Below are 11,111 nucleotides of genomic sequence, written 5' to 3'. Positions count from 1 at the left end.
CCATTGACTAAGTTGTTAGAAAAGGACGCCATTTTTGAATTGAACAAAGATGCTATGGAGGCATTCCAGAGTTTAAAGGATGCCATGATACATACTCCAATCCTTGTAGGACCGAAATGGGATCAACCCTTTGAGTTGATGTGTGACGCAAGTAATTTCGCTGTTGGAGTTGTGCTAGGGCAGAAAATCGATAAGAAATTTCAACCTATCGCTTATGCCAGTCGGATGTTGACTAAGCCACAGCAAGCCTACACCACGACCGAGAAAGAACTGTTTGCAATTGTGTTTGCATTAGATAAATTTAGATCATATCTCTTAATGTCAAAGGTCGTTATTCATACTGACCATGCAGCCATCAGGTTCCTTATGTCTAAACCGGAAGCAAAGCCAAGGTTGATCAGATGGATTTTGCTATTGCAAGAATTTGACGTAACTATCGTGGACCGAAAAGGAGTTGAAAACAGTGCAGCAGATCATTTGTCAAGGTTAGAGAATGAGAAAGGACAGGATATAATTGGGGACGTGAATGAATATTTTCCAGAGGAAAAGTTGATGGGTCTCTATCTCACACCTTGGTATGCAGATCTGGCTAATTATCTTGTAGGGGGAGAGTTACCGAAATTTTTAAATACACACGCCCGAAGAAAATTAATAGCAGAGTCTCGATATTACTTCTGGGACGAGCCGTATCTTTTCAATGTGTGCGCAGATCAAATAATTCGACGTTGTGTAACAGAGGCTGAAGGACATGAAATCCTAGGAGAATGCCATCGAATGGGCCATCATTCAGCTAACAGAACTGCTAGGAGAGCACTCGAAGCAGGATTCTACTGGCCCTCAATATTTCGGGATGCTCAAATCTGTGTCAGAAACTGTGACAGATGTCAACGAACTGGGAACATCACTGGAAAAGATGAGATGCCGCAGAATTACATACTTGCGTGCGAAATTTTTGATATATGGGGACTAGACTTTGCAGGACCATTTCCGGATTCCAAAGGTTTCAAATATATTCTTATTGTAGTAGACTATGTCTCCAAATGGGTTGAAGCAGAAGCACTACGCAACAATGACGCAAGAAGTGTAACAAGATTTCTGAAAAGATTATTCACAAGATTTGGAGTACCACGAATTGTGATCAGCGATAGCGGGACACACTTCCGAAATGTACCCATGCGGAGATTGCTTCAAAGGCAAGATATACAGCACCGAGGAGGAGTGCCCTATCATCCTTAGACTACCGGGCAAGTCGAGAATGCAAACAGATATTAAAGCCATTTTGGAAAAGACAGTATCTTGGCATAGAAAGGATTGGGTTGATAAGCTTAACGATGCATTATAGGCCTTCAAGACTGCTTATAAGACACCGATAGGTACCACTCCATACAGATTGGTATACGGCAAGGCATGCCACCTTCTAGTTGAAATCGAACATAAGGCGTATTGGGCTATTAAGAAATTAAATGAAGACCTATTCATAGCAGGGCAGGAGCGAATGTTTCAACTGAATGAACTAGAGGAATGGCGTTTGCTGGCTTATGAAACATCCAGATCTTACAAAGAACGTTCCAAGTTTTACCACGACATGCATATTATGAAAAACAAAGAATTCATTGAGGGAGACAAAGTGCTATTATTCAATTCCAGACTGCGATTGTTTCCTGGGAAACTTAAATCACGATGGACTGGGCCTTATATTGTTACAAAAGTATTTCCTTATGGAACCTTGGAGATCATGCATCCAGAAAAAGGATCTTTCAAAGTAAACGGCCACCAAGTCAAGAAATATTATGGAACAGGAAATACGCAGGGGACGGTCCAGTGTTGCAGGCTAATACCCTAGGAAGATGAGTAGCACAATCTTCATGGCAATTTCGTCAGGCTAAAGACGTTAAACATAGCGCTGACCGGGAGGCAACCCGTTATTTACCATGCTTTATTACTATCTTTACTTTATTCTGTCAAATAACATCCGAGTTGAAATTCCCTATTTTTGTAGACTCCATATTTCCATGCAGATCTCGTTGCAAGAACATGAGAATCATCCATCCAAGCATTTTGAAGCAATATGACATGGGATGCTTACTAGGTCATCTACCTCTTATCCCTTGTTTATCTATTCTTTGAACCTCATGTTCTCATTTTAAAGTGTGGAAAAATGCATGTTTTGTTATTTCTCTATTTTATCACATTCTAAAGTCAACATCGAGGACGATGTTTGGTCTAAAGTGTGGAAAGAGCTGTGCTTGAAATGAAAATTTTAATTAAGAGCTCTATCTCATTTGTTCGAAAAATAATCAAGCCACAAGCATGTGTTGTTATTCATTATATCTTTGAAGAATGATAAATCTGTGCCAAAAAGTTTACTCTTTGAATAACCTTGGAAGTACCCCTACCTTGACCTCTAAAATTTTGAAAAAGTTGTATGCTTGTGTGATATTCACCTCATATTGTGTAAAGACCTTAGTTAAGGATCTCTCGAAGTGGGAGTGTGCAACCCCTAATTTCAGAAAGATAAGATTAACCAAAGCCCGGAATTGAATAATCATAGAATAGAACATGGGGCAAAAGGAGAGCTTTCTGTGAGTATTGAGTGAAATATCCCTGTTTCCCTAAGAAAAAGGCATGAGGGGTTTTCATTCGGAGAAATGAGTAGAAAAGGCAATAAGGCCAATCCCCGAGATAAGATACGAGGAAAGCCATCTCGCTAGGTGGTGAACAACCATAGTCTTCTAAATACACAAATGTTATATCTGGAGTCGGTTGTTCACAATAAAATGGCCCTAGGAGATGAGAAAATTGAGATGAGGGAAGCCGCTTCGCTAGGATTCGAGCACCCATTGCACTGCCTTCGAAAAAAGCATGGAACTCCATGTGAAGTCGGGTTGCTTGACGATGTTACCCTAGGAAGTGAGAAAAATGAGTGACCGCCCAAGCCACTGGCGGAGAGAGGCCCATGGATCTATTTTCACTTACTTTTATGTTGGGCTTTGGCGATAAGGGAGGTCGATTGATTAGGTTTTGTACATCATTCCCACTAAGGGGATCAGCTTAAGGCCTTTGCACAATGAGAGGTGAATCAAATTTTGGACTGTATGCTTGATATTGTGGAAACTAACTAACTGTCCAACTTGTGACCATAAGGGGTTTCGCTTTGTTTGAATATTCATAGCAGTGTATGGCACATTTATATCATTCCTTGAAGATATTGTGAAGGATTTCATCTCTTGGTAGATTGTGTTTTGAATGAATGATTAACTTTGAGCGTGTACCTTTAGCTTAGATACTTTTGGCATCTAAATGAGAAGGTTTTTGAATGAACAATTTGCTCGTGGACGAGCAATCTAAAGTGTGGAAACTTTGATAGACGCCAAAAGTACCTATTTTTCTATAACTTATTAAGTTGATTTCTTGCTAAAAATAAGTCTTAGAGAGTGCAATTTCGTGTTTACATGCTATTTTACTAACGAATTGCAAATGAGTCTTGTGTGGAGTGTTTTGAAGAATGCCCACAGGAATGAAGGCTGAAATCAACCAAAAAGGAGCGTAAAACCATTGAAAGAAAGAATCAATCCACATGGGAGCATACAAAGACCAAACCGGAAACAACAAAAGGAAACGAAAATGAAGAACCCACGCCCACGAGCCTCACATGCGTGTGAGCTGGCGTGGAATTATTCCAGTAACCGTCCACGCCAGTCCACACGCGTGTGGCAGACGTGGGGCGGCACCAGAAAACCTGCGCGATGTTTTAGTATTTAAGGGGCATTTCAGCTAGGTTTAGGGAGTCTTTTGTCACATTTTTCTATTCTACATTTTAGGTTAGGTTTAGATAGGATTAGGAGAAGAGGAGGAGCTCCTTGGAGAAGAGAACTAGATCTCCATAGTTTTGAAGACCTTTTGGGTAACTTCTTTCATTAAAGATTTGTTTTCTCTTTGGTTTCCTCTTACTTTTACTTTTTCCTTAAAGTTATTTGCTTTATATATTGATCTTGTAGATATGCTTTTCTATTTTGATGCTTTGATGTTATTAAAGCCTATGAGAGGCTAATCCCTAGGATAGGGGCTAGATTGAATGGATAATTGGTGTTCATGATCTAATTTGATAATGAATTTGATTTCTTTGGGGAATGTTGAATTTGTGAGTATGTCTTGTATGATCTTGTTGGATCGAGGGCCCCCGATTTCTCCAAGAGTATAGGATCATCTCTTTGGCGAGATATCGCAAAGAGATGTAGCCCACTACCCACATCTCCCGCTCTCAATCTGAGAAGATGAGATCCGGAGGGAACTTGTAGACAAAGTGTTTGATAAAATTCTCCAACCGACTGAGGATTGGGAGCTTGAGTGTGACGCCACTCAAGACTATGTTTCAAGCTCCTTCAATCATGACTCAATAAAAATCAATACTCTACTCTACACCTTTAACCAATCTCCATGATATCTTAGCCCCATCCGCCTTTATTTCCCTTTGCTTACCTCTTTATTTCACTATCCTTTACCCTCTTAACAAATCCTTTTTTACCAAAACCCACATAACCCATCTTAATGTTATTCCAAACCAACCAAGGTAGCAAAGCCGTACATTCTCCAATTTGTCATCCACGAGAGATACGACACTCGGGGAGTTTATGACTCTTCGTTTTAACACCCTCCATACCTTTACCATCCACTCACCTATACGAACAATATCCTGTCAAGTGTATATAAAATGTAACTGAATAACAGTTTCACATATTTCAGTGTATAATTTCGATTGAAACTGTAGCTATATTGAAATGAAACTGTAGTTGTGTTGAAATGAAACTGCAATATATATAAAATGAAACTTAATATGTTACATAAATAGAGTTACTTTACTCATAACGGCGTGGACGGCTGCCGTTTCTTTTCATTAAAAGAAACAGCACCATTTTGGACCATGGTCCACAGTATAATTTCCGTCAGATTTGACATACTAATCTTAAGCTCACAGAACTCTTCCTTTAGAAAGCACAAAGACTCTCCACTGATGCTCGAAGCTATTTGCTACTTTCTCAACCTACTGAAGCACAAAGAGTCAACAGTTCATCAATGTGAGAGTATAAACCGGGACACCGAGTGCCACTAGACCACAAAGTCTTTGGCTTTCACATTCATATTTAAAATATGATATTTTTAATAAGATTTAAACCCATATTACTACTTTTAATCGTGAAATCAAGTCAAGCTACAACCACTCAACTAGGCCAGGCATGATTCATTTTTTCAGTTGATGCACAGCGCTTAACAACCGCCGTCGTCCTATGTACCCGCCAGAAAAGCTGACAGTTGAAAACATAAACAAGAACGCTTCCAAAATGCCTCTCATTTCTTGCAGGATCCCAATCTCTCTCCACCATAGCCGCCTCCCAACCAGTAAAGTAATCCCAATACACTCCATGTCTATGTCCTCTTCTTCGTCCTCGCATTCCCCTTCTCCTATCCAAGAATCAGAGCAGAAGGAGGGCAGAGAAGCCTCAATAGCTCAAGTGTTGAAATACCACGACCAAACAAAGCACTCCTTCACCAATTACGCTCGTGGCCCTCGCGGCCTCGACTGGGCCAACCAGCCCAACCCTTTCCGCCGCTACGTCTCTTCCCCACTCATCTCTCTGCTGCACCCTCCCGGAAATCAATCCCCTCTCTACTCTCAGCTCTTCAACTCTCTCCCATCTCCACACCCAGTTTCCTACTCCACTATTTCTCAGTTTTTTTACGATTCTCTCGCGTTATCAGCTTGGAAATCCACCGGGTTTTCGACTTGGTCCCTCCGCGTAAACCCTAGCAGTGGGAATCTGCATCCCACTGAGGCGTATCTCATTTCTCCGCCAATCGAATCAATATGTTCTCACAGTTTCGTGGCGCACTATGCTCCAAAAGAGCATTCTCTGGAAATTAGAGCAGAAATTCCCTTTGAATTTTTCGCCAAAAATTTCCCTAAAAATTCCTTTCTTGTTGGTTTGTCCTCAATCTTTTGGAGGGAGGCTTGGAAGTATGGTGAAAGGGCTTTTAGGTATTGTAATCATGATGTGGGGCATGCCATTGCGGCAGTTGCCATGGCTGCGGCTGGGCTAGGGTGGGATGTGAAGGTTCTGGATGGATTAGGCTATACAGAGTTGAAGAAATTAATGGGGCTTGATCATTTTCCAGAGTTTAAATTTCCGGATAGGCAGGTGAAAGGGAGAATGCCTGAAATTGAATTTGAGCATCCTGATTGTGTTCTTTTGGTGTTTCCTAGTGGATTGCATGAATGTAAAGTGGATTATAAGGAGTTGAGTTCTGCTATTTTGGAGTTTTCTGACGTAGAGTGGAAGGGCAAGCCTAATTTGCTTAGTAAAGAACATGTTTGTTGGGATATTATATATAGAACAGCCGAAGCTGCAAAAAAACCATTAACTATGATGAATGGATCAATTATTGACTCTTTTCAGAGTAGTGGGTTGCTTAGTGAAAGTTCTTATAAGGGGTTTAGTTTGAGAGATGTAGTAAGAAAGAGAAGGAGCGCAGTTGATATGGATGGTAAGACTGGTATGGCAAAAGAAACTTTTTATCAAATCTTATTACATTGCATGCCTTCAGGTTCTGGGAGTGGAGATAAGTGCAAAAGACAATTGGCACTGCCATTTAGGGCACTTGGTTGGGAATGTGAAGTGCATGCTGCTCTTTTTGTTCATAGGGTTGTGGGCTTGCCCAGTGGCTTGTACTTTTTGGTGAGGAATGAGAACCATTTGGATGGCCTTAGGAAGGCTACTAGGTCTGAATTTAAATGGGAGAAACCAGATGGATGCCCTAACGATCTTCCGCTATATGAGCTAGCAAGAGGAGATTGTCAGGAACTCTCGAAACGGCTCTCATGCCATCAGGTATTATGATGATCACACTGTCAATCTTGTAATGGCACCTGATGTTTTTTTCAATAACTAGGATACGGTAACTATTTAAATAATGTTTCCTTAATTATGGGTTTTTACTGTCCTATGAATATTTTTGTTTCTTCCACTTGTCTTGTGTTTCATCTTCAGCAGATAAGCTTCTCCCTCCCACACAATATGTATTATATATTGCTGCAATATTTGTGCTGTGCGTTTAAAATATTTGCACTATGATGTTGAGATGGCATTGGTTAATTTCTAGTTATGAGTCCTTTCCAAATGACTATATGCCAGACTTGTATCATTTCTTTAACCATGTAAATATGGATGAATAGGACATTGCTAGTGATGGCTGCTTCAGCCTTGGTATGATAGCTCATTTTGAGCCCACTTTGCGGGAAAAGGGAGCTTGGATGTATCCTCGATTGTTTTGGGAGACTGGAGTTCTTGGCCAGGTTTTGTACCTTGAGGCCCATGCCGTTGGCATCTCTGCCACTGGAATTGGCTGCTTCTTTGATGATCCTGGTATGCTTTCTTCTCTTAAACTCTTCTCTATCTGTCTTTCTCCCCCCCCCCCCCAACTTTTTTCTATTTCTATTTTTTTTATGTGGCTTAAGAATGAAACCAAGCATGCATAGATATTTAAATTTATCAAAATATAAGGATAGGTTTGATTTTCCCAGACTACTTAAGAAGTCCAACAATGTATGAAGCCTGTCCTCATGTTTCCAACTCCATCTTTTTCTCTTCTCGTTGAAAGAAAAAAAAAAGGAAATGAAAAGGAAAAAGGAATGCATCCAGCAATGTAGTAAGTAAGAAAATCAGACATTTAACACCGGCAACTTTTTGACCTTTTTGAAGCCATGGCAAAACAAAAATGAGATTGTAGAACGGGGTGTCACATCCTGGTCTCTTTGAATTATCAGAAAGGCTTGCATGTCATCTTTTGCCTCTCACTTTATAGGATAAGATATAATTGTCACAAATTTCTCAGATCCCTACTCCCTAGCACTGGGGACAGATCTATGCTCTGCCATTATAGGGAAAGAAGAATAGTTTGGGAGTGATTTTTCCTTGGTCTTGAATCCTTATATTGCCAAGAAATATTTGGAAGCTAGGTGTTGTTTTCTTTCTACAAATGCAGTAGTCCTAAACCCAGGGTGAATATTTTTAGAAAGGAAAAAAGGTTGTTGTCACCTTGTCCCATCTTGTGTAAATAGAAAATATAGGGTGTGGGTTGGGCTCCTTATGCGCATAGTAAGGCGGAGCACTAACTGAAAGGCTGCTCATGCGACTCGGATTTATATCCTCTAGTAACTCTTGGGGTAGGGAACTAGAGGCTAGGATTAGTCTGACTTAAGTTGGGAAACCTATGCATTAAAAAATATGTACTCCATATTAAATTTTAAAATTAATGCTGGATTTGACAGTAAGAAGGAATATATTTACTTACATAGTAGAAATGCAACTGAGCTTTTAACCTTGGCAGTACATGAAGTTCTTGGGTTGGACTTGGAAGGATCAGAATACCAGAGCTTATATCATTTTACAGTGGGAGGCCCAGTGGCTGACAAGCGTATAATGAGTTTGCCAGCTTATCCAGGGCCAAATGTGGATGCATGACCCCTCACTAAGGCCTGCCTCTCTCACCTTGCTCTCCTCTCAACAAAATTGGATATTGGAAGCATACTAGATAGTGTGGTTAAATTAGTCTTTTATTTTTATTTTTTTCTTTAAGGACAAGCAACTTTATACAAAGATCTCAACTAAAATTATATGCTCAACACGTCCTCTCATAAGTCTTTTTTAAGCGGGAAGCATGTGCTTCATCTCAACTAAAATTCTAAATGATAGTTAGATTGCACATTTATATTTATATATATATATATATTATATATATGCTTAACAAACATAAAAGAAAAAAATCATTTTCTAAACCTCGCCCTAAAAAAAATTTCAAAGAACACTACAATTTGAAGAGTGATACTATACTTTTGACCTAAATTTATCTCATAATATTTAGGGAAAAGGTACAAATAAGCCATTGAATTATTTGGGGATAGCAATTAAGCCATCGAACTCCAATAAGCTCCAAATTTATCTATGAACCTGTAAAAAAAAAAAAAAAAGAGCAATTAGCCTTTTTACTAGGTTACTAAAAGGATTTTGCTGATTGGGATGCCACGTGAATTCTTTATTTTATATTATTATTATTATTATTATTATTATTAAAAAACGTAAAATAAAGAAGTTATAATTGAGGGTCAAATCCTTAGTTCTTTTTTTTTCTTTTTTCTTTTTTGGGTCAAATGCTTAGTAGGAAAATAATAATAATAATAATAATAATAATAATAATAATAATAATAATAATATAAAATAAAAAATCCACGTGGCATCCCAATCAGCAAAAACCTTTTAGTAACCTGGTAAAAAGGCTAATTGCTCTTTTTTTTTTTTACAGGTTCATAGATAAATTTGGAGCTTATTGAAGTTCGATGACTTAATTGCTATCCCTCAAATAGTTCAATGGCCTATTTGTACACGTGGATTTTTCCTTATTTGATTAGTTTTAGCCCTATGTAGCGAACGAGTTCAGTGTGGTTTGGATTTATGAATTGCCAACCTGTTCGGTTTTCGGTTTATATTATGTGTATGGTGTACCCAATCTGTTTAATTTAAGCAAGGGATAATGGTCAAATAGGCCCTCCAACTATATTCCAAAGTACAATTAGCCCCTCGAACTAAAAAAACATTCAGTTAAACCCTTAAACTTGTTAAAATATTGCAATTAACTTATTTGACCTATAATAACATGTTATCTTCAAGTCACCTGCCACGTAGGATTCCATGTAAGATGCCACATCAATTGATATTTTTAAACTTATTTTTTAAAAATTAAATTAATTATATTTATTGTTTTAAAAAAAAATTAATTATATTTATTAAAACAAAAAAAAAAAAACCAAAAAAAAAATGCCATGGGTAGGCTGGCAGCTTGCCTAGCCTGCCGCCATGGACTTCTAGTCCATGGTTTCAAGTAATACATCCATCAAACTATAGCTTTAGCTCTATAATCCATTTTCAACAATTATTAGACTTCAACAACAATAACATATGCTTCATCATCATCATCATTTAGCTCTAATAATAACAAAGACCACAACAGACTACCTTCTTCACTGCCGCACACCGTAGCCACACGCTCTTCACCAGGAAGCTGCCGCAATCGTCCGTCACCGCCGAAGAGAGACAGAGACCGCCTGATCTGCTAGCTTGCCGGAGAAAAGGAGGAACGACACCGCTACTCGCTGCCTTGTCGATCCATTCTGCTCGCCGGAAGCTTCGTCGGAAACAGAGGAGGGAAGAAAGGAAGCTGCTCTAGCCCATGGCTCTTATCCGTCCATGGAGAAGCCAGCAAGCTTCTCCGTACATGGAGAAGCCAATGAGCTTTTCTATCCAGATTTGGATGGAGTAGCTCTTGGCTTCTCCATGAACAGAGAAGAGAAGCCAGCGAGCTTCTTTGTTCACTCGAACGCAGAAGCCGGCTTCTTCTTCTTATTTTTTAGTTTTTTTTTTTTTTTTGTTTTAATTTTTTTAAAATAAAATGCCATGTAGATTCTAAGCAAGTAAAAATTAACTGGTTACCTTTTGGTAACTTGTTAAAAATGGTAATTGCATACTTTTAATAAGTTTAAGGGTTTAATTGAATGTTTTTTTTAGTTCAAGGGGCTACTTGCACTTTGGTATATAGTTGGAGGGTCTATTTAACCATTATCCCTTTGAGCAATGAATCTCATAGGATATTGATTTTTCGTGTTCGGGCGATTTTTATCAAATTTTGCTTATTTTCGAATTGGAAAAAAGAATTAAAAAATTCAAAATAAATTACTTGAAGTTCAACCTTAGTGAACTTAACTTACAAATTACATGTTAGAACTTACAACTTAATTGTCAAAGTCAATTAACTAAACTAACTTGAAAGTTTGTTTTTTTTTTTTTTTTTTTTTTTTAAATTCATGGTCTTTTTCCGTCCCTTTAACGGTCCGGTCCACCCGCATTCGCTCTGAGAGGCATAGGAGCTGGACCGGATTCTCCCGAAATTCTTCCCTACAAAGAGAATTCACTCGCCACTTGAGCTACCCAATTAGTTTGAAAGATTAAAAATATACAAAAACTGAAATACAAATATGAAATATACAAAATTACATTTTCTATATT

General features: G+C 38.6%; 1 protein-coding gene across 1 annotated transcript; it reads left to right on the top strand.

The window, feature by feature from the left end:
- The first annotated feature begins 5,233 nt into the window (after positions 1 to 5,233).
- Positions 5,234 to 8,703, top strand: LOC116030923. The gene is made up of 3 exons (XM_031273291.1): positions 5,234 to 6,884; positions 7,229 to 7,418; positions 8,383 to 8,703. The coding sequence occupies exons 1-3, from the start codon at positions 5,286 to 5,288 to the stop codon at positions 8,514 to 8,516; spliced, it is 1,923 nt and encodes a 640-aa protein (XP_031129151.1). The 5' UTR covers positions 5,234 to 5,285; the 3' UTR covers positions 8,517 to 8,703.
- The last annotated feature ends 2,408 nt before the right edge of the window (positions 8,704 to 11,111 follow it).

The sequence above is a fragment of the Ipomoea triloba genome, chromosome 9 (genome assembly GCF_003576645.1).
Source record: "Ipomoea triloba cultivar NCNSP0323 chromosome 9, ASM357664v1".
In the NCBI taxonomy this organism is placed as follows: Eukaryota; Viridiplantae; Streptophyta; class Magnoliopsida; order Solanales; family Convolvulaceae; genus Ipomoea; species Ipomoea triloba.
Note: the sequence above shows the minus strand (reverse complement) of the source record. Positions and strands in the feature narration are given on the sequence as shown.